The sequence below is a fragment of the Haemorhous mexicanus genome, chromosome 8 (assembly GCF_027477595.1).
Source record: "Haemorhous mexicanus isolate bHaeMex1 chromosome 8, bHaeMex1.pri, whole genome shotgun sequence".
Taxonomy (NCBI): domain Eukaryota; kingdom Metazoa; phylum Chordata; class Aves; order Passeriformes; family Fringillidae; genus Haemorhous; species Haemorhous mexicanus.
In genome coordinates this window covers 108,285-133,257 of record NC_082348.1, presented here as the reverse complement: position 1 = coordinate 133,257, position 24,973 = coordinate 108,285, and the positions used below count along the sequence as shown (strand labels likewise).

Genomic DNA, 24,973 nt, shown 5'->3' with positions numbered 1-24,973 from the left:
CTTAGTAATTTACTAAATATTTGAAATACACCTTATTGAATGATAATGAAAACATCATTTAAAGAGCTTATTTAGCAATTGCATAGTTTACCTGTTGCTTCATTATTTTTATCTGCTCCTTTTGCTTTCGCTTTTCTTCAGCTGCCATAATAGCTAACAAACAAAAAAAACAGTATCAGCAGAACACGGCAAGAGACAGGTAACTTTTCATGAACACTTTTCAAAATAATCCCCTAGCATGCACAACCTTGCACAAGTAATACTTACCTTGCTGTTTTTTTGCTTCTTTGGCAGCTCGTGCTTGCTCCTGCTTCTGAAGCTTTCTCAGTAGCTTTATTTGTGCTGCTTGCCTAGCTATTTCTGTTACAAAAAGAAAATATTAAGTTCATAAAAACAGTGCTTTCCAACAATAAAGATACAGTTCATGTTCCAGACGTTTGTATGTTGTAAAGACAGAGTAAAGAAAGGATTTGTGTTGCACACACTGGCGTCTACACAATTTTTTAATGAACTGTCATTAATGGCACATCATATGTTAGTAACCATGTCAACAGTGCAAATGAACATGGATACTTTCTATATAAAACAAATACAGGTTTTGGAGGAAAAAATTATTTATTAAGTGACAGAATCATACCAATAATGCTGGTTCATTTTAAACCATTTTCCTCTTTCTCCTAAAGCAGAAAACATTTGCTTCAAAACTACTAAATCAACATTTTATTCAGAAAGCATGGAATTAGTTTTCCTTACAAGTCACCTCATGTGATTGTGTAATAATTTTTTAACAATGAAGCAAGAACACACTCACATGTGCAGGAAAGAGGGTCACATGCCTCTTTCCTGCATCGATCTGAAGCCAGCCATTCTTATGCTAATAAGTAACCTCCTAAAGCATTCTACTACCCTGTGATAGCATTTCTGAAATTTGAATTAACTGCTTATCGACAGATTCATAGAAGACAACTATAGGAAGGAATTTTCTGGAGGTTGAATTCAGCTTTCTTTTCAAAGGACTGAGGTCCAGGACCTGCATGCTTGAACTCCCAAAACACTGTCAGCTTCTTGTGCAGTAACTACAGAGTAAGCTTTTAGACACGTCTTTACATATGCACTTCCTTCTTTAAAACCTATACTGATGCACCATTTACTGGTTTATCAATTTATATACTCCTTAACTCTTTATATACTTTGTACACTGACACCCTCTCTTTGTGAAAATATTAACAGAGTTCTTACCTTGAGCTTGGAGCTTTCTCAAAAGCTTTGTGTCAGCGCTGTCCAGAAATTCGCCGCTTCCCACATTGGGAGGTCGGCCCTTGCGGCGCCTGGACCGCGACTCCTCTCGGGCGTGCTGTCTGTCCGGGTTTGGGGGCCGGCCTCTACGCCCTTCCATTGCTCTGATACGGGGAATGACCTCCTCTTCTTTCAGAAGACACCACTGCACGCCCTTTTAATTGACACATTTCACAGAGAGGTATTACAAACATAGATTAAAATAACCCAAAATCTAAGGTGAGTTGTAGATATTAAAAATGCAAGTGCTGTGATGTATTATTTGGGCAGGACAATTTCTTGATAATGCACAAAAGCTATCTATTGAGAGACTATCACTAAGAACTTCTGTAAATTCCACCACTAAGAAAGATTTTGAAGACTATTCAAGCATATAAAAAGTTCTTACCTAGTAGATTTGCCATTACTGTGTTATTTTTAATTATTTCTCATCAAATTGTTCAACCCTTTCTAAAGAGCAAAACAGATTTTTCCTAACTATGTAAACTCAACAACTTCTGCTTTCATATAATATTAAGAATAATATTCTGCTTTCATATAATCCACTGTTCAACATGAATGAAAAAATGTGTCAAGCTATGAGGTGCTCTTTTCCAGCAGAGCGTGTTTACAGAAATTCTGGTATACGTAACAAGCAAAGGCTGTAATGTATTTTCAAATATTGCTTTTGAGTGTTGTAGAGCTCAACAACTGAGCTGAAAAAACACAGATGCATTTTAATAATCAAGTTTTAGTTAGTACAACTGAGTTCTCCCCTCATTCACTGCAAAACAGTTTCTGCACCAGCTTGAATCAATGAAAAGTAACTTCTAAGCATCCCCATATCTAAAGCTACACGAACTATATTCTCTAACCAAGCAAATCATGCACTGCAGTATTTTGAGGCATCACGAAAGCAGATTCTAAAATACTTTCTTACTAAAAATATCCAAGTTAATCCCCACGAAGGAACAGCTTTATTTAACTGGCCACTAAAACTAGAGTTTATTGTGTCTACTGAGCAGAAAATATGTACCGTCTAGGTAAGCCTGTTTAATTGAACAACAGTATTTCAAAATTTTAACCTCTTTTACCATTTCCCCAAGTTTTTGACAAATGTGGGGAAAATCTGCAAGCTAAGCATCCTTTAGGACTTCTTTATGACTTGCCTTTTTGTAAAAAATTGTGAAAATGTCTGCTTAGAGCAAGACGAAAAGTTGGTAACTTAAAAAACTCATTAAATACCAGTTCAGAAGAAATATATTTAGAGTGGTTTAGTTTTCATACTTATATGTACATAAACCCTAAAATCCAATTTACTGTACCACAACATAAATGATTTTTGCTTTTTCATTTAATTTGTCTATTAATTACTTCTGCTCATTCTTCACAATTACAAAGGTTTTGCATAACTTCCGCAAAAGAAATGGCAGTTTGTTAATGAGACATTCAGATTTCAAAGGCATTATCAGTATCTGCAAAGATGATTATCTAAAGTCTGAATCATTCCCAGTTAAGACCATCCCCAAAGTACAAGTCACACTTGGTTTGCACACATTCCAAAGGGCTTTGTTATTAATTATGTTCTGAAAATGCACTGTTCGGAACCAAGACCACATCATTAATGGGTACCACATCATCATGCACCACCCCTAAGGACTTTAACCCAAAATATTCACCTCTAACACTTGACTAGAAGTTAATTCTCTTACTATCTTGAAGAGTACTACTTAATTGTAACTTTTATTTCTCTGCCTAGTACTTGAATTGCAGTTTATCACAGGTTTAGTTTACTGAGATAGATTTAATACTTGTACTTACTAGCTACACCAACTTCCAACCTAGAAAACCTAATTTCATAAGATGTACATGTCAAGGGAGGCAAAACAGAAATCAAAGAAGAGGAGGAAAAGCAGCCATAGTTCAAAAAGCACCTTAGAATAGCAATGGAGATTGCTCTTGCCCTGTATTTGCATTTTCTGCAGTTAATGACACTAATGATAATAAATATGCATCACAAAAAAGTAAGAGGTCAACCAGACCATTAGTACCAGAGACCATGTTGGTTATTACATTTTCCTAATGCCACCCGAAAGAGAAACTAGAGGCCATTAAATGAAGTGAGCAATGGTTCAGTAAGCAAAAGGAGCAGGAGCTTCAAGGGATGGGAGAAGACAGTTTAATGACCTGTCAAAGGGAATTGTGGATGCACAAGTTTTCACAAGTTTAAGAGAGGACAAGACAAAAATAGACCAGAAGAAAGCCATTAAGGGTTAAACAAGAGTTGATTGACCATCTATATTCTGTGCTCAAATGACTTTTAAAATCTAACCCAAAATACATTTCTATTAAAAGAATGTACAGTCAGACTGTTCTATTAAAAAAATGTACAAAAACTCTGGGTTTTTGACATTTCAAAGATAAAATACAGGGATTGTGCCCTAACATAGGAGAATCACAAGCTTCCATAAAATTGAAGCTTTGCTACTCAAACATTAGAGAAAAAATGGGAATAACACTGTGAAATGTTGTGGTGCCTCATTCAAACTAGTCAAAATAATATCTTTATTCAATTTCTCACCTTCAAGCATCTATGTACCACAATCCTGTGCTGCCATCAGGACATTTGCCAAAAAGACACCAAACAACTATGCAGAACAACAAAGCAGAATCAAGTCCAAATCCTGTTTATCAAGCTAATGAACAAAACCACAGGCCCTTTGCAAGAAGCAAAATCCTACTTAAATTTCAGATTAGATTTGTGGGGAAAAGTTAACAACATTGCTTTCCAAACTGAATTGCAGAACTCAAAATAGGACAAAGACACCTATACATATTACTTAAACTCATGAGGACCCATGTTTATTCCATCAGCCCAAATCACATTCATACCAATCTTGCTAAATCACAGCAGTTTAAAGCTTCCAGGTGCAGTTACTGAATTTTCACATTTGCCAAACTTCAATCATTCTTCTAATCCTACTCCTTTGTGGTCTACTTCTGCCAGATAAGCTTCTGCTACAGCATTCAAACACTGCTTTGAATAACCCATAATATTTGGTGGTTTGCATACCACAAGAGAGAAACACAGGCACTAACAGCAGCAGGAAATCCTCATACTTTTGGCTTGCTATAGGTAAATCTTTAATGATACTGATTTAGCCTTAAGGTAATTTTTTTCACATCTTGTTTCATCTTTGAACTGTGTGAAAATTAGCCCAGCACACGTTGCATGTCTCAAAAGATGACAGAAATGTATAACAAAGGAAGAGAAGAATAATCACTAAAGGCTATACAGAATAATTGAAATTACCACAAAAACAGAACTAAAAACTTCTGGAAATACCTCCAGTCATCCAAGAAGATATGATTATCATATATTATTTTCAATCTGGATGTTTCAAAAAGCTTTAGTAAAGAGGGTGCAAGCTCTTTTTATAAAGTATCAGTACCACATACTGCTTCACTAGGCAATATTATCAGCCTGAGTGTAGCTCCACTGTTTTGTAACTCCTCATTCACGCATAAAATGTAAACCACATCTGCCCTCAGAGTCTCTTTTTCTAATAAGAAAACGTGTCCTTTGTCTACCCAAGTCTCAGTGGAACCTATCAAAAACCACATCAGTACAAAGTTCCGTGATGATATGTACAGCAAACTAATGTTCACGCTGCCAGGCTTGCCTGTAGAAATCTTCCCCTCACACTGCCTTCATTCTCAAGTTTTATAAATCACAAGGCAAACTGCAAATCAGATAAAGGGAGAAGACAGATATAACTAAAGAAGGGGACAAGACTAATGAAGTAATACAGGTAACAGACACAAAAAATAGAACAGGGCAAAAAGAGAGCAGATACCCTGCCATTACAGTACATCACAGTAAAATGAATTATTTCAGTCAAGACATGCAGATACATAATGAAGTTCATAACTACAGGAACTTGTAACTGTTGAAGGCCAAACAAGAAGCAAGTTTAGCAATGTTTTAACCTGTAAGCCAGGAAGCACCATCTAGAAGCAGCTGCTTACCATGAATTCAGTCTTTAATGCTTTCATTAAAGACATTCGATTTCATTTCACACTAACATAACATATTTCCACAAGGTATTACAAGAACATCAGGCTTAACTCAAAGCTGAACTCAAGACTATTGAGAGCTAGTAATATGTTCAGAACACTTATCCCTTAAACAAGCAAATACCTTCACTGAGAAAAAACCAAAAATTTTCATGCACATCCTGAAGAAATGGCAACATGGCCAAAATACAGTAACACAGCACGGCACAAACACAGTAACAATTTCTTTAAAATTTTGGTTTTACTTATCCTGGTGTGGTTTGTCTACACACTGTCTAACAATAATACCACTGTGTGGCATAACTGGCATAGCTCTGCATCCCCCTCTGTAAAAGTGTCACGCTTCAGGATGCACAGAGAGTATTCTTGATACAGGAGACACTTGTATAAAAGCATGCAATTTACACACATATATATATATATAATATATATATATATAATATATACATACACACATACATATATTGTGAACACACGAACAGAGTGGGATTTAACATCTACACATAAATTGCTATTCATAAAAGGCTGAATACAATAAAAGAAGAAACAAAGTCTTAAGTCAGAAATACCTGAATGCTAAGGTAAAATACGCAGCTCTGAGTTTTCAAACTAGAGCAAGCCAGGCTCAGAGCTGATCATTAAAGCACCCTCTGGGCAAAGCCACTGAATGCGGTTCTCAACACAGCTCAGGATCAAGCTCTCCACATCTCAATCTAACTGCTGTTAAGAATACGTGCAGCTTTTAGAAATAATTAGCTAAAAACAGGTAATGCTTCAGATTGTAGCAAAAATTTCTTTACCTAAACTTAAGTTAATGCTCCTTGGATCAAAAACTTTACTTTTTAAAAAGTGGATACCTGCGGTCCATCTCTGGCTTCATAGAAGTCACCCACTCCTATTTTTGCACTGAAGCTGAAATTGTCCCTTGAGATATCCATTATTCCATTTCTGCTGAGATACTGAAAAAATCACATATTTTTCCACTTCAGCTTGTAAATAATTACAACCCAGCTTTGATGCACAGCTAACTTTGTCACTATAATGTTTTGCATGTTCTGTCAAAGGGATACACACTTATAAGACATCAAATCAGTAACAGACTGAGTTACATTATACCTCACATCACAGAAAAGAAGTACCTCTATCGGAGAGAAAAAAATTACATATTTTAATTGCAAGCATGCTTACTAGCATTAGAACACAGACGTTAAAAAATTAATGTACCTTTACTACTTCAGGATACTGTCTCAGCTTCTTTCCACAAGGTGCAAAATATGCTACTTCTCCTTGAAGACGACCACCAAAGTTTCTTATTCGGGTTTCTCTTTGCCAGCTAGAGTAATATGAAATAGTTGCATACAATACACTTTTTAAAAAACAAGTAATTTGTGTCAATTTAAGAATTCTACAAAAAAAAGGAAGAGGAAAATGTGACTAGAGTATCATAAATCAAACAGACCAAACCAGAAAATTTTATCATGTAGATTGTCCAAACTGACTAAATATATGAATTTATTTATATTAAGCGACTTACATATTACCAGATTTTTAACAGCTTAGAACTGTACTTTAGGAGTTATCTGGAATCTGTACCAGCTCAGATCATTAGGAATAATTTCCAAAGCAAAACAGCTAAGAGACGGGTCATGTTTGCAAAAGAGCAAATTTAATGCACAAAAATTAACACATGAAATACACTGACACTTTTTAAAAGAGATTCACAGTCACAGGGAGTCAGAAATCTAATTTGTTGAAGCCCTCTCCTTAGTATTCAGCCTCAAAATTTTTTAAACTCATTTCTTTACCAATGGATTTTTGAAGGCACTATGTCCCTCTAAGGAAAGTCAGGTACATACATAACGTACCCATAATCAAGAGGAACACGCAGCTCCCGTTCATCTGCTACTCTTCGTCTTTTTGAAATACCTAAAACAGAATCATTGATTAATACCTAACAGAGCTCACAAAAGAAAACATGTTACTAAAATGTACTTTTTATGTTTCTATCCCCAAAACAAAAGAGAACTGTTTTTTCATTCTCGCCATTATGTACCTCAATTACCAAGAAAACTAATGGAAGTGTTCTTCTTCTGAAATATATATTCCTTTAAGTTCTTGTAACCTCATCCTCTGAAATTGTAAATAGAAAACCTAACCATTCCATAACTATCTGCTTGTCCTGTTTAGTGCTCTCAAATATTAGCTAGTTCAATTCCTTGCATGCCTGTTTTTCTAAACAAGACCATGTAAAACTTTTTCCAGTGAAGAAGATGCAAATAAAAACACACATTACTTTAAAGATCCATATTCTAATAGGTTTAGTCTTCCTAGCGCACTGCCTATAGACTGCAGTTAAATGCCAAATGAAGAAAATTTTCAGAACTATTTCAGCTTTTCCCAATTCAAACAGATGTTGTGTTTGGAGCTTGTCAAGCAACTGAATCAATAGTATGCCAGAGACGACTGCCAAATGTGGGTTTTCTTAGTGTGAAAGGCTTTCCTCAGGCCTCTCAGACAGCCACAGGACGTGAACTATGCACATAGACAAACTTGTGGAAGACGCACTTCTCAACAAGATAGTTTAGACCTTCTGTCAAGAATGTGACGCATCTCTTCCCTGGGAACAGCTGCAGTGAGGGCTGGTACCAGACTGACCCTGTCACAGCTCCAGACAGACCCCGGTACATCTCCAGACTGACCCTGGTACCGGCTCCAGACCGACTCCGGTACCAGCTCCAGACTGACCCCGGTACAGCTCCAGACTGACCCTGGCACAGCTCCAGACCGACCCCGGCACAGCTCCAGACCGACCCCGGTACCGGCTCCAGACTGACCCCGGCACAGCTCCAGACCGACCCCGGTACCGGCTCCAGACTGACCCCGGCACAGCTCCAGACCGACCCCGGTACCGGCTCCAGACTGACCCCGGCACGGCTCCAGACTGACCCTGGTACCGGCTCCAGACTGACCCCGGCACCGGCTCCAGACCAACCCCAGCACCGGCTCCAGACCGACCCCGGCACAGCTCCAGACTGACCCCGGCACAGCTCCAGACTGACCCTGGTACCGGCTCCAGACTGACCCCGGCACCGGCTCCAGACCGACCCCAGCACCGGCTCCAGACCGACCCCGGCACCGGCTCCAGACTAACCCCGGCAACCGGCTCCAGACTGACCCTGGTACCGGCTCCAGACTGACCCCGGCACAGCTCCAGACTGACCCTGGTACCGGCTCCAGACTGACCCCGGCACCGGCTCCAGACCGACCCCGGTACAGGCTCCAGACCGACCCCGGCACCGGCTCCAGACCGACCCTGGTACCGGCTCCGGACCGACCCCGGCACAGCTCCAGACTGACCCTGGTACCGGCTCCAGACTGACCCCGACACAGCTCCAGACTGACCCCGAATCAGCTCCAGACTGACCCCGGTACCGGCTCCAGACTGACCCCGGCACAGCTCCAGACTGACCCCGGCACAGCTCCAGACTGACCCCGGCACCGGCTCCAGACTGACCCCGGCACAGCTCCAGACTGACCCCGGCACAGCTCCAGACTGACCCTGGCACAGCTCCAGACTGACCCCGGCACCGGCTCCAGACTGACCGTGGTACCGGCTCCAGACCGACCCCGGCACAGCTCCAGACTGACCCTGGTACTGGCTCCAGACCGACCCTGGTACCGGCTCCAGACCGACCCTGGTACCGGCTCCAGACTGACCCCGGCACAGCTCCAGACTGACCCCGGCACAGCTCCAGACTGACCCCGGTACAGCTCCAGACTGACCCCGGTACCGGCTCCAGACTGACCCCGGTACCGGCTCCAGACTAACCCCGGCAACCGGCTCCAGACAGACCCTGGTACCGGCTCCAGACTGACCCTGTCACAGCTCCAGACTGACCCCGGCACAGCTCCAGACTGACCCCGGTACCGGCTCCAGACTGACCCCGGCACAGCTCCAGACTGACCCCGGCACAGCTCCAGACTGACCCCGGCACAGCTCCAGACTGACCCCGGCACAGCTCCAGACTGACCCCGGTACCGGCTCCAGACTGACCCCGGCACAGCTCCAGACTGACCCCGGCACAGCTCCAGACTGACCCTGGTACCGGCTCCAGACTGACCCCGGCACAGCTCCAGACTGACCCCGGCACAGCTCCAGACTGACCCTGGTACCGGCTCCAGACTGACCCTGGTACCGGCTCCAGACTGACCCCGGCACAGCTCCAGACTGACCCCGGCACAGCTCCAGACTGACCGTGGTACCGGCTCCAGACCGACCCCGGCACAGCTCCAGACTGACCCCGGCACAGCTCCAGACTGACCCTGGCACAGCTCCAGACTGACCCTGGCACAGCTCCAGACTGACCCCGGTACCGGCTCCAGACTGACCCCGGCACAGCTCCAGACTGACCCCGGTACAGCTCCAGACTGACCCTGGCACAGCTCCAGACTGACCCCGGTACCGGCTCCAGACTGACCCCGGTCCCGGCTCCAGACCGACCCCGGCACCGGCTCCAGCCTCTCCCAGCCGGGAGTGCCGTGCAGCAGCACAGCGCCGGCTGCCAAGGGAGCTGCCAGCAGCTCCTCCCAGAGGATGTGAAGAGACCCCTAGAAAAAGCACCAAGGAAAGGTCTGTGCTCAGATCCCAAAACTTAGATGCAGGTCTGCACTCTTAGCCTAATATGAATGACCACTGCCTTATTTTGAATGGTCACAGTGCAGGGAGGGAGGGAGGCTGCTTTTACAAATATAAGTGAAGTGGAAAGTCCAGTGCAAAACAGATACAGAGAAGAGACCACAAGACTCCTTCAGAGACTGACCAACTCTAGGCAAAAGTTTCACAAAAAATTTTTTGTTGTACCGTGTTGATTCTTATTAGGTGATTCTTAGGTGTAATATTATTATACATAAAGCAAGGACATAAAATTTATTCTACCTCCTACTCCTGTAAACAGTAAAATCTGCTATCAGACTTTTCAAAACATCCCAAATCAACACAGATTCTTGAGGAAAACGTCGTATTTTTAATTTACCCATTTGGATTACTCCTAATCCATATGAAATCTTTTATAAACTGTACAGTAAACAAGCCTGTTTCCGGGATAAATATGAGGCAGATCACATTATACTTTTTCAAAGCTAATGCCCTTGTATGACATGGAATGAAGCTCCTATTCCACTGAATCCAAATATAAAAAACTATTTATAAGCAGATGCCCCCATTTAAAAAATCTGCTTACGCCCATTTTAATAAACAGCACATCTCTAATTCAAAGGAGGAAATATGTGATTTAATTTCATTGTTAACAGGCAAATAAGAAATGTGACTTTCAAAAATGCATTCTTTACTGTAGCCATAGTAATTTCTAAATCTTACAAATTAAGTCACCAAATGATGGATTATAAGAACTATATAATATCAGGCAAATGCTAAATGTACTTTCCATGAATTAAGAAAAAAAAATCCTTGTGCATAATCCATAAATTCTACTGAGAATTTTGAAAGACTTATTAGAAAATTATGATCTAACAAAATATGGTTACAAATCAGAAATCAGAAGAATAACTAGTTTAAAATAAAATTGAGAATTCCAAGAGTTTTAATGTAATAAATATCAAATCTGGATATTTAATTCTATCTTCTCTAAATAATTACACAAGTTAAAATGTCCTGGTCTAAGTGTAATGTTCTAGTCTGGAGAACCTGCAATTTGGCTGACAGATCTTAATGACTGTTGCAAACACCCATGAAAAGATGACAGTCACCCAACAGCTAAAGTCAGAAGGGACATCAAAAGACACCTGATCCAGCCTTCCCTGGGAAAGGAAGCTTTGCCAAGATTAACTTGCACCCTCACCAAATGGCATCTGAAAACCTCAAGTGAGGGTGACTGCCACATCCCTAGGGTGGCTGTTCAGTGAATCACTGTTCTGAGGGTAAAAACCAGCACCTGGACTATTTTTGCAGCTACTTTCACAACACATGGATGTTAGCTATCACACGGCAGTAGCATAAGAGAAGACAGTGAGATACCACAGTGTGTACTTGGTGCGAGGGTGGAGGCTCCTGTCCCGAGGAACACTGCAGGCTGGGACTCAGGACACAAGGCAGCTGGTGCCGAGCTCGACGTCTTTGCTACTTGGAGATTAAGCGGGGCGGAATGAGCTGTAAGACCGATGGAAGAGCTCTTCACAGAGGATGAAGCTTTATTCAGTTTCAGCGGGGCTTTTTCTCCCTCAGTGTCAGTATCCGATTCATCTTGGTCTTTATCATCCTCATCATCTTCCTCCTCAGACCCTTCTGTATCTGATTCAGAATTACTGTCAGACTCTGTTTAAAGGAAGTGTGGCAAAAGGCACATTATGACTTGGAAACTACTAACAAGTACGTTAAAGTCCTAACACTTGTGAAGTCTTCTCTGTTGTTATAATGCTTTTTTAATAACATCCCTTGAGCATCAATAGCAGGTTCTATTTAACTACCTAAGCTTTAAAGTTACTACAAATATGACAGTACTAACTCTGCACAATAATACACTGTTCTTTTGAATGGAAACAGATGTGTGACAGAAGCTGCAGTATTTTAAGACTGTTTACCCCAGAATGAGCTACAGCTAAATCATCCCGTTAGACTGGCAGCAGCTGGACATTACCCCAGGAAGGGCATTTCATGTGAAATCCATCATAAAGAGCAAGAAAATAACAGAACTGGATACGGGCTGAAAGGTGTCAGAATCAAAAGTATGGCAATCTGGACAAAGGAAGAGTAAGAATTGAGGACAGCCAGGGTAAGGAACTAAAGGTGAGATACAATCTTGAGATAAAGAGATTAGTACAGGGTGTGTGGATGAGAGGGGGAAGAGAATGATGAAGGTGGAGGCTGGACACAAGGAATATCAGCACACAAGACAAAGCAGTGACTGTGAATACAGTCAACTCTTTGACTTGATTTGCCCTCAAAACAGGGCTTGTCATTCCAAATTGCAAAGCCTGGTCTGCAGCCCTTTAAACTGTCCAATTACTTGCTCACGGACTGCTGTGCTCCTGAATGAGGCACAAAAACGTGCTTTTCTTGCCACTCTTGACAATTTGAAGGCCCTTGTTTAGTCCCTCTCTGGCTAGGAAATCTGTTTTGCAGCTGGTCTCTGTCTGCCAGGATCATCAACCATCAATCAATCTTAATGTCAATCCCTTCCTGAGCACTTTGTCACATCAAGCTGCAAGCTAGGTGACTAATGTGGAAGGCAGGTCTCTGACAGCCTTTCCATAACACTAAGGAGCCACCTCACCAGGACAGCTGACGAAGCATCTGAACACCCAAACATGATTTTTGGACATGACACAATGGAGAATGGGGACATGTGCTAATTTCAACAATATGTGTAGGGCAGTGTGGGGGCCATGCTGGCCCAGTATTTCCTGCCCCTATTTTAAAATATGGTGGGAAATGCATGTTTCAAAAACGCAAAAAAATTAAGTTTCTGCTTTTCCTATTAAAAAGGTTAAACCACCTGATTGGCTATCATCAGAATCATCTTCTTCATCGTCCTCATCCTCATCTTCATCATCGTCGTCATCATCATTTGAGTCGTCAGAGTCTTTACTGCTGGGGGCATCTGAGTCTACCCCTCTGAACTGCTCCACCACCAGATTTGCAGAATGAAGGCGGTGTTGTGGTTTTACTGCATTTACTGCATTATTGCTGACTGCTTTATCCTTTCCTGAACCAGGTAACACAGGAGAGGTAGAGAGCATAACAGCTGTCCGATTACCAGTTGGCTTTTTCCCACATGCACTCAAGTTTATTGGCAAAGAAAAGGGGGCACTACTGGAAATGGCTACACTTTCATTGATCTTGGTCTGGGGTTTCGGTTTCGTAGTGAGTGCAAGAGGAGCCTCCTGGATGACGCTCTGAATAACTCCATTGGGTTGGTGATTACCTAAAAGTGCATTTGTCAGGAATGGGTTAGAATGGTTGTTTTCCAAGGATGTGAGTTTTTGATGAGCTGGTGAACTAGATGTTGGTTTGGGGCTTGACAAAGCTGCAATAACCTTCTTCAGGCTCTTAGATGATTCCTGTTTCTTTAGCTGTGCTGGGAATGTCTGCTTATATTGTTCCTAAAGAAATAAGAAGACAGAGGAATAAAATGTGGAAGTGTTTGTTTGGCTTTCTTTGGTATTCAGGCAGGTAAGCTCTAGGAAATTTTAAACATCTTCTAAGCCAATTTTAGGAAGCCAAAAGCAGATACTAGGTACAACAGAAGAGATGAGTAAGTACTGGTTACACAAGTCTTGCATGATTTTTACACTGTAAATCAAGCAGGGAAAGGAACTGAACTCAAGATGAAGTTGATTCAAATTATGAAGGGAAGCTTTCTCACCTGCTACAATGCTCTAGACAGAGACTTTCATAACGGTATTAATCATTCTGAAAAAGGCCATTTTTAGAAAGATACTTACTACTCTTGCGTACCAGCACAGGAAAACCTCTTCTTATGACTTAATTCAGTGTATAAAAATCCCACTAGTGAATGAACAGCTACCTTTAACAATTTGTTCACCTTAAAGCACAAGGTAAACAAAACACACTAATGGCCACAATACTAGAAAACCAACACAGGACTGTTGGTGTAGAAAAAATTTCTTTAAAAGAATGAGGGAAAAGGTATTACTCAGAAATGCTGCGGTATGTTAACTGTTTAAGTGGAAGAGCAGCACTTGAAATTCTTCATGTAAAACTTACTACTAGCTCAGAAATGCATGTAAAGCTTACAGTGTCATTAGTCTAAAGACTCTTCCAAAGAAAAAAACCGCACATCATCTTCAAAAGAAAATACAATAAAATGAATAAAGATGGTACAGTTTAAAATCAATTTTTAAAAATTAAGTCAAATACAATACATGCTTGAAAGCTACTAACATTTAAAACTGAATAAGAAATTATGAAGATCTCTGAAATAAATATTCACACAGTGCATACCTCCAGTAAAAGTTTTAGAGAAATCAAACTACTAAATGTGTGATCTACCACCAGCTAAAGACTCATAAATTTGAAAGCAGAAGCCTCTTTCAATAGCAAAGATGTATGTTATCATAATTGTAATTTATTTAACTACTCCTGGTAAGTGACAAGCTTATTTGAATTTTATCTAGTAACAAGAAATTGGAAAGGAAAAACAGTTTTTATCTTCTGGTCTAGCAACAAAAATTAAGGATTTTTTCAGTCCCCACTGAGGGCCTGTGAGTTAGCTGTGAATCAAAACTGAGTTTACTACTACTGAATACTACTAGTTTAAAACATAATTTGAAAAAATAAAATAATAATAATAATGACAGTTGCCTCTGTAAATGTATTTTTAAATATATTTATTTTTGTATATATCCTGAGCCTCGGTGTTTGTAAAATGACAGATTTTTATTTTTATTCTCTTCTAATCCCAATCCAAACCTCACTGAATAGAATATTCATCAGCAGTCACGTTATTTACTATTAAAAAATAAACTGAGGATCTAAAAATTCTGAGGATCTAACACTGTCGCTGTTACTAGAAGCTGCAGAACTGTTAAGACAGACATATAAACTTATTGTACCACCCTGACCAGTAAAAAGGAAGATAAATTGAGGGAGGATGGGCAGGCCCTGGCACAGGGTGCCCAGAGCAGCTGGGGCTGCCCCTGGATCCCTGGCAGTGCCCAAGGCCAGGCTGGACACTGGGGCTGGAGCACCTGGGACAGTGGGAGGTGTCCCTGCCATGGCAGGGGTGGCACTGGGGGGGATTTAAGGTTCCTTCCAACCTAGCCCATTCTTTGATTCTAAAAAAACTATTGAAATGGCTATACTGAGTTTTTACAGCTATCAGTGCATAAATACCTGTCTTTAAAAAGCAAACAAAACTCAACATTACAATGAGTGTGGTTTGTTTTTTTTTAATGGCTTTCAGCTTCTTTGTTTAAAATCATGGTTAAAATAGGTGATTTAAATTACTTTGACTCAAAACTATCTATCTAACTTGAAAGAAAGTGAAGTCATACTTACATACTAGATATGTGAAGTATTAAATAAGCATTTTCACTGAACCTAGAAGCATAGGAAAAATATCCAGGCCACACAATTTACTTATTTTGATATTTACAATTTTCTTATTTTGAAATTGATTTCAGGTGCACACTGCTCTTAAGAGATGCATGACCCACACAATCTAGTTCATTTACACCATTCAGAAATCCAGATCAACTCTAAAAACACAAACTCTCATGATTACAAAAATATATATACTTATAATTTTAATACACTATATTTAAAAGAGTTTGATGGCATAATGTTATGCCTTTTTAAGCAGATGACACAGGTTACAAATAATCAAAAATTTCACTCACCCGTTTGGATCTAACATCACTGGTCAAAGTGATAGATTCTTCAGAGGTATTTTTATTCCCTGCTTTGAGTAGATCAGGGGAAGGAACTATGAGTTTTAAATAGGTCTCCTTTTTGGCTTCATGTACCAAAGACAAAGGTTTCACATTAGGAACCAATCCCGTAGACTGTATTACGCTTGTGTGTTTGTTCACAGATTCCTCCTTTGCCTGAGAGCTTTGAAAAATAAACGGAAGCTGCTGTGACAAAACCTGAGGCTGCTTCTGCTGGGACTGGAATGATGAGTGAGTCTGGGAATCAGACACAAGAGGTATCTGCTGGTGTGTTCTTTTTTCTTGAGACTTGTCCTGTGACTTCTGGCCATCAGTTTTCAAATCTGTTACACCACTATGCATTAGCACCTGCAAAATATTTATTTTTGAGTGTTCATTACGTAAGTTAAAGATCCTTTTAAAAAGGCTAAACATACGATCAGTCTCCCTGAAACAATTACACTAGTTTTGGCAGAGGATGAATAATAACTTCTAAATCGGTCTTGTAATATATTTACTGTTCATTTTCATTTTTCCCCCCCAGATAGTTTCAGCACATTACAACAACGTTTATTAGAGAAGGAGTATTAAACCATAGTTGTTCTTAAATGTATTTCTGACTGTAGACCTAACAGGATACCATAGAATCCAATCTTGTTGTTCTACTACTAGGGAAAAATAGGCATTCTACTAGGAAAAAGTAACTGCCAAAGCAATATCCACAATGACATATTTTCAATTCACTACCTGCACATAGAACTTAATTTCTCTGTATTTCCTACTCCATAACAAAAAAAAAACAGTCTACCAACTGTAAACTCCTAGCCTGTGAAGAACAGCAATACAAAGTCATGCATGCACACAAAGAACCAAAAAATCCCTCCCAAAAACCCCACAAGCAGAAAACCCTGAAGCAAGCCTAAAAAGAGTATTCTTAGCATTTATTAATGTGCAGGTAAATAATTGTTGAGTATTTATTCATAGATGTGAGTAGGTCAACTTGTCACAAACAGCTTGTACCAACAAAACTGTGCGCAGCAGAGTGAGGTGTTATACCTTGTTCTTGCTTTTGTGATGTGCTTCATTTTCGGAATCAGATTCATCATCTTCACTCTCTTCAGCACTCTGGTCCTCCTCCTCCTCCTCCTCTTCATCCTCCTCTAGGTCATCAGAGTCACTACTACTTACACCTTCACTTGAGGTGTCTGAAGAGGAGCCCGAATCACTGTCGCTGTTACTAGAGCTTTCCACTGCTTTTTTTCTGGGCTTCTACCGGGAAGATGAACTCTCTGTTAATGCTTCCATTTTAATCTGTTATGTAATCTTATTATCACACATAATCTTTGAAACAAAGAAGAGTGAGACTTTGGAGTAAAGTGATCTGTAATGCTTAAAGAAAAAGTGTTCCACAAGGTGATGAGAATTAAAAACTGGTCACAAAGTTCCACTGAAGTCTTTTTCTGACCACTACTGACATCACTACATCACAAAGTAAAATGCCAAATTTAGGCCCAGAACATTGACCAAGAATTTGGGTCTAGTAAACCTCCACAGAATGTGCCGATTAAAAAAAAATTCATACCCAAAACTCGTGGTGCAAGTTAGCACAGAAAGAACAACAAATATTAGGTTTATCAAAAGTTTCAGTGATGCATTGGTTTAGCTACTTTCACAGTATGGGCTGTACAGCAATGTAGAGTTTTAAGGACTGAAACGAATACGTTCATCAAATTGCTTCTGGGATTTGCTTCTGAAAAACCGACCACAATCTGCTGAAATACTCTGACAACTACATTATATTGAAAGTAACTCTAGATTTTCATCAAGTGTAAAAACACTTTGATTTCAGCTTTGCCTTTTTCTTTTTTTCCTAAAACTAAATAAATATTTTAACAATTTTTTTAGATACCATCCCCAAAAAGAAATTACAAATAAGGAGAGGACTGATGAAATCAGAAGATGAATACTAAAAAACTAAAACCCTAAATAAAAGAACTTTTAGAAAAGTATATTAAAAGGTTTTAAAGTAAGACACACTTTTAAGAAGAGGCAAGCTTTACACTTAGAAATTTAAAAGCATAACATCACTTGTACAAAGCTCAGCTTTAATAATCATAATCATCGTCATGTTGGAGTTCTCATTTGGAGTAATTTCTGTGTTTTAATACAAAAGGTTGTTCAAATCATTACACTGACAAATACCATTTACCTCATAAAAGGTTTCATAAGAAAAGAAGCTATGAATAGCAGCATATCAAGTAAGATTAGGAACAAAACACTCAATTTCAGTATTTCAAAATTTACCACAGGAACTTAAGAAAAAGACAACCTGACATTTATTTGCATGAGACAAAGGACTTAAAAGTCAAGATATGGAACACAACATTCTTAAGAAAGGTACTTGCAGATCGAACCCATCCTTTTACAGCACCTCAGTATTTAGTCAATAAAACTGGAGTTTGAAATAAGTGCTTGCATCAAGAAATCTATCAACAGTTTATACTTAAATTTATACTTGAAGACGAAAGGTAACACAAAGGAGAAGATAACAATGCTAACAGACATCCTGACAGAAAATGGGAGGGGGAGAGGGGAAGGAACCAAAACAACAAACCAACTAACCAACCAAAAACACAAACAAACAAACAATGGCCAAAAAGAGGTAAAATTTTCTGAATACAGCAAAGAGTCAAAAAGAATCTTTTGGGAAGGTATTTAGAGTATTAAAATAGAAATGTATTTGGTACTCTGCCCAATTGTAGTAATAGTCAGAAATATGGAAACACTATCTAGAAAAAGCTTTACATCTGCACCACAGAAAGAAAGCTAAATTTTGCATGTAGATACCCAGGATCAAAGCAGAATTTTAGAAAGAGCTATTTTTTAGTATTTAAGCCTGAAAAAAGTCAAAGATTTCCCAAATACCTTTAACTAGCTTAATACTTTCAAAAGGTGTCAACTGTTGAACGTGAAGAGTGGTTTGAGGGAAAATATTCTTAATAATTTCCCTATTGTCCATATACTAAACATTGTATATCATGACACAATTTTAAGCAGCCATTTCAGTGCCAACCCCTATTTTTATGCAAATACATCACACACCAGGTGTCCTTTGAAAATGCCAACCTCTCACCTTCAAACATTTGGACTTGGTAGCTGAATGTAGTTCAGTAACAGAAAGCAAAAGGACCAATTCACTCAAAAACCAAAAATAAATAGATATAAAGAAAGAAAAAGAGTTCAGCCTAGATGGCTATCAGTAGAGAATTACTCCCTTAGCTTCTATTCTGACAGTAATCACCTTCCCAGTATACCATTGTCTGTGTTTTGCTTCAATAGTTTTGACTCCAAGAATAGCAAAGTTCTTAGAGTGCTTAGGTCAGTATATAAGGTTTACTAACTCACTGAGACTACTCATGTCTTTCATATTAGATGGCTAAGATTATTGCTGAAACACAGCAGTGAATAATAATTCTTTCTTCTGATAAACAGAAAATAGCTTGTGGAAAAGCATTTTCAACATCTAAAAATTTTCTGTTTTTATAAGATACATGAAAACCTAGTTAAATTCACAGAAATAATCGATAATGTTATAACTGTAATACCAATATATATGTATATATATACTGTAATAAATAATATCAAATATTGGTGTTAAAAATACAATTTTTAAAAAATTAGATAAATTAAATGAAACAAGGTGTTGGACACAGCTATTAACTTATTAACTAGTGAAATTAGCACTAGTAGTAACTTTTTGTTCATAAGTATGCCAAAAAAAACCCCAAGAAATTAAAAAACTTTTCAAACACCAATACACACAAAAAATCCCAACAGAGACAATTGCTCTAATAGATCAGAAGAACCCAAAACATTCTGTACTCAGAAAGAACGCTTAAAAATGCTCCTGTGTTCAGAACACTTATTATGTCAAATTTTTTGTCTGAATCTTCAGTTTCTTTCAGTGTATTTACCTTGTCTTTGATTTTGTCAGCCCTGGTATCCAAAAGCTGAACTTTGCTTTGCTCCTGGTTGTATTTGCGTCCTCCAGTTCCTGAGGTTACATTTTTCACTGGTCCTGACGATGTTGCAATGTTAGGGGAGAGCACAGATGTGCTGAGAGCTGAGACTGCAGTGGTACTGTTGCCATTCAGTGATCCATTCATACCTAAAGATGACAGATTTACAAAGTGACATTTAAAATAAATCTGAAATAACAGGTAATTTCTTTGAGATGCCCCAGTTACCTAATGTTCCATAGACATGTAACAAGATCCTAGACTACTTACAAGTTACTTGCCACATACATTAAAATTTGTTATCAAAGTCTCACTCTTATTTGGAGATATTTTAATTTCATCATACATGATTTAAAGGCCAAAACATACTTGGTATGTATCATCCTTACCTACCAGAACCAATTTTTATAGAACTGTTTAGGAATGGAAAGAATGAGGAAAGTCAAGGTCGAATTCCACATCTTTCTGCATGTGCACAAGTTCAATATGATTATTTCCAGCCATTACCTTTGTCTGTATTACTCCGACTACTTTTTCCTGTAGCTCTTGAGTGGAATGAAGCAGAATCATGATTCTGTGCAGGAGGAGCAAACAATGTGGGAATTCCCAAGAGTGGTGGGAAAAAAGCTGCCCCAGGACGAGAGTGCGTGTCTGCTGTTCGCCACCATTCTGAACCGCAAAGGAAATAAAAACAAACTTCAGTTGTCCTAATACTATATTTAAGTATTTTGGTAAGCATATTGCTGTGCATAATCCAGAGCAGATTTACTAAATCTAGAAGTAAGAACAAAACATTAAGGAACTTCTCAATGACATATATTTCCTGAAGCAACTCTGGTCTTAAGTCATTAAAGCCATGCTGATAAAGATTGCAATGCAGTTCTATTTAAATGCATTCTGAAAATTAGTACTTAATGGAAAGCTATATGACACTGATCACCCCAAAGTGAAACTGCTAGTCTTACAAACTGAATCAGTATTCACAGATCATCCTTTAACATTTATTATTACCTCAGCTCTCTTCCTACATCAGAACTTTGAAGTAAGGCGACGCTTTCAGTCACCTCTGCAATCTGAGTCTCGCAATACTCCAAGGCCTCCACCACAAAACTACATCTGAAACTGTTCCCCATGAGGAGACCTATTAAACAGAGGAACTGCTACCCAATGGAACTCTACAGCCACTGCAAGAGGTTTCCATCCTTGGGTTTGACACTGCATTGCAAAAAAAGCTGCCTCTATTTTTTTTCCTGTAACAACCCTATTCAAATACCCTAGTATCAACTGGTGATCCTGCTTCTAACTTCACTATGTGTTATGTCATCTCTCAAACTGGGAGGTTGGAAGACAAGATGAAGATCAGAAATGATGAAGAGGTGTACTGGTTCAGCCAGGACAGGGTTAGTTTTTGCAATAGTTGGGACGGGGCATGGCCAGGACCCAAAGGTTATTCAAATAAATCTCACATCATTGGCAGGGGAAAGGGACACTCTTCCAGGGAGAAGAGCTCTCTTCCCAGTTGGCGCACCAGTGGCAGAAGTCAGTAATTGTCTATTGTTGGGATGGGCGGGGTTCCATTCCAATAGTTTATCTCTTATACCCTCTCTCAGTACTGCTGCTGTTAATATTTGTTTTCTTATCTCATCTCTGTTTCCATTAAATTGTACTTATCTCAACCTGTGACCTCAGCTTTTTGTGCCTCCAATTTTCCTCTCCAACCCTCTTCAAGGGCAAGGGTGGTGGTGAGGGGTGGGGGAAAAGTGAGTGGCAATGTGGTCTTAGTGGGAGCACTAAAGCTAGATGAATCAGACTAAAAATTCCATGCAAAATGTAAGCATAGTTAGACCTCTGCTTACCTTAAATAGTTAGGAGAGTGAAGCTAATACAGAAAGGAAAATATGTGAAACGGAAAACGAACAGGGGAACTGACCAGAAAAAAGTAAATAGAGAAGTTATTTGAGCTGCTACACGCTGGAAGGTTGGGGAAGGGCAGCACAAAATAGAGCAGGCAAGTCAGCATGTATTCATAGGGTAAGACAAGGTAAGAATATATAATAGCTAAGATGACAGACAAAAATCAAAGGCCTAGAAATTCTGTAATCCTGGTAGAGGAAATCTCATAGGAGTTTCAGAAATAAACTTCAGCTTTAGAGACAGCCTGAACATAAGTACGGAAAACAAATAATGGAATTCTCAGACTGCAAAAGTGCACGTAACCAAAAGAACAATGAAGTCCCGAATGGAGATAAAAAGCAGGAAACGACTGACATCAAAGAACATTAAATTCATGCGTGCCATCCTTTAATATAAAGAGCATTCACATCAAATAGGACAGCATAAGAAAGACCAAGCATTCCCTGTTTTCCAGAAGACTCCAGTTAGCAACAAAGGCCTCTGCACACTGACCATGCTTCTGGTGGAGTTCTACACACAAACCATTAACTTACTAATCCTACTACTCCCTCTACATGTTTTAAACATTATTACTGTGTTTGTGTGTATAAGGAATAATTCTGTAATGAGTTCCTGACTGCAGTAACTCACCCTATTAGGTGTTAGGAACACAAGGGCATTCACTAGGATTTTTCATTTATTAGCAACTACAAGGCCACATAACAGGAATACTACACAGACAGTGCAGGGAAATTCCTCTGATTTCCCATTTCTGGTTCAGGTGCCGTTTTTTTTCCTTCCTCCAAGACAAGAAGGGATTTTCACTTAATTGATGCTAACTATTGCAGGTGATGTGTAGAGTGTTTCTCTAAGCTTCTGACATGAGTTTAAAAGCATCATGTTTCAGGTCTACATTTGCTGTATTTATTTCAAATGGCTTTTACATCACTTTGTAAATAATCACAAAAACTACCCAAAAAACAACCATAACCAACCCAAACCTCAGTTGTGTATCTTCTTCCGCAATGCCTCTCCCTCACAGAACACAGTGGTGATTCTCAATCATGCTGATGAGCAACTTTGCATTGCAAAGTTTCATATTACTTTGAAGACTTTTCAAGTTAAAAGAATCTCTGAGACTGTTCATCAACTTTCTCCATCATGCAGAAAGTGCAGCTAACTGTACACTATAATACACACTATTACAACCTTGAAAGAAGACATACTAAATGCGCTATCTAAGCCATTACCTGATGTATCTAGGAAAGAGAAGCCATCCATTTTAAAATACACATTTAAACACATGGAAGAAATAAAACACCGACAAAAAATGGTAAAAGTCTCGTAACACTACACTGAACTGTAATGACACTGCCCCTCTTTCTTATCTCACGAAAATACTAACGGTCTGCTTACCAATTAATTACAGTATTTCCTAATTTTCCTATTTTAGTGTTCACTCTCCAAGTTACTAACTTACTTTAAACATGCTCCACATAGCTAAATTTCATATTAAATCTCACTCCTTAACATTCTTGGCTTACTTTTAAACAGGTTAAATATTTTTGAGCACAGTTTTAGAAATTCTACTAGCCACTGCACAGATAAATGATTGAAAGCATTATTCCAAAGGGCAAAATACATTTCAACAATGCTGGTCTCTTACTAACAAAGAATAGCTTTCTGCATTTATGTACACAATTTTAAAATTGTTATGGATCTCATTAAGGAGAAATAGGAAACTTCAAATAAGACTGAAGAATTTTGCTTTAACAAAAACAGCTTCTGGTCTGAGAAAAAAAAAAGTTTTTTTATTTAATAAAAAGTTAATGAACTTCCCTTTTTTGAAAAATAAAAATAAAAGACCTTCCAGCTCTAATAACATCAAAACAATACAGCTTAAAACGTTCAGCTTAGAATGGTTTCACACACTAGTATTATTGTTTTTCATAAAGACAAAACACTGAATTGTGGTTTTATTTAGAGAAAAAGCTATTGATTTATATTCTTCCAAAGCTGATTCTCACGAGAGTGAATGTAAACCTTTTTCCAGAGGCAATTTACTTTTCCAATGCACCTTATTTTCAGCAATGGGTGAGTAAGAAGAAATCAAATAAAATATCTGTTTACTTGATTAGAGTGCTTTAATTATGCAGGAACTAGTGCAAATTAACCAATTAAACTAACAGTATGTGATATATTCCACAATGGTTTCACACAGGTGCTTTGTCTTTCTGACCTGGGAATATGTCAAAATAATTTACTTGTATTTTATTTCCCTGGCAAAGCATAAAGACTCCCAGTTCTAACTCATCATCTATCATGGGCACCTGACAGAGTATGCAATCAAGTTTATTGCAGAGACTACTTAAAACACTACTGAATGCTGCAAAGGAAATAAAGAGATCTTTTTGGGCTAAAAAGAACCTCTCTAATCTCATGCACTAAGATGCATTACCTTCTCTTAGTAAGAATAATTGCTCATTCTTAAAAAAATATTTTATTAGATACAAAAAAATGCATTTTTAAATTTGAAGATAATTCAGTTATCTGTTTGTCAGACATAGCTGGGTTTTTCAAAATATTACAGGAGTGAAGAACGCCACAGTTTAGAACTGGCTAGTATATAGTCTATCTTGGCCACAGAGCAGCTGGCTGGCAGCATAAACACTTCCGTGGAACCTTTTCACAGTGGATACAACAGTAACCACAGTGCACTGTGTCAGCAGAGAAACAGACATAAATAAAACTGATGGTATTGATAGTAAACTACATTCCAGCTTGGTTTTGGGAAGACAAAGTGTCCTTGAAAAATTATATATGTTCTTAAACATCAGATGCAGCCAGGCAAACAATCTGACCATAAAACAAAAAGAATGCTGGTAATTACTATCAGTCTTTTTAACTATTAGCTATCAGACAGAAATTACAGTTTTTTAAAAATAAAAGATGAGAATAGAATTTTTAAAAGGCCTTTAGTAAAGCACCACCTGTGTTTCCTAATGAAGAACAAATCTGACAGTTTAGTACCTTTACTACATTATTCATCTGCTTCAGTCTTACTGTATTTTGGCAGACCAAATACATCCCTAATTTGCCACTGGCAGACCAATATGCATCCCTATAAATGCACAGAACCTTAACAGGACATATAGAATTACATGATGTAATACGCACACAGCAAAAGCAGCAAGGAGAGGTAAATGAGCGACAGAAATCCTCAGGTTAGGACTAGGCATTCATAGCCATATGGAAATTAACTCCTGATACATTCTAGGAGCCACCAAAGAAACCCATTTCAA

At 38.9% G+C, this 24,973-nt stretch overlaps 1 protein-coding gene across 22 annotated transcripts in view; it reads right to left on the bottom strand.

Annotated features, from left to right (window-relative positions):
• Positions 1-24,973, bottom strand: part of BAZ2B (bromodomain adjacent to zinc finger domain 2B) — a 117,083-nt gene that overhangs the window by 36,063 nt on the left and 56,047 nt on the right. For 15 of the 22 annotated variants that reach the window (XM_059852370.1, XM_059852387.1, XM_059852373.1 and 12 more), the window contains 12 exons: positions 20,286-20,447; positions 19,734-19,927; positions 16,816-17,028; positions 15,730-16,128; positions 12,864-13,470; positions 11,387-11,683; positions 7,218-7,278; positions 6,577-6,685; positions 6,210-6,311; positions 1,240-1,450; positions 268-360; positions 92-153 (listed from right to left, as the gene is read on the bottom strand). In XM_059852370.1, coding sequence (XP_059708353.1) covers positions 92-153; positions 268-360; positions 1,240-1,450; positions 6,210-6,311; positions 6,577-6,685; positions 7,218-7,278; positions 11,387-11,683; positions 12,864-13,470; positions 15,730-16,128; positions 16,816-17,028; positions 19,734-19,927; positions 20,286-20,447 — 2,510 coding nt within the window. The remainder of the gene's footprint in view (positions 1-91; positions 154-267; positions 361-1,239; positions 1,451-6,209; positions 6,312-6,576; positions 6,686-7,217; positions 7,279-11,386; positions 11,684-12,863; positions 13,471-15,729; positions 16,129-16,815; positions 17,029-19,733; positions 19,928-20,285; positions 20,448-24,973) is intronic. The other 7 variants (XM_059852381.1, XM_059852384.1, XM_059852388.1 and 4 more) reach the window with 3 other exon arrangements.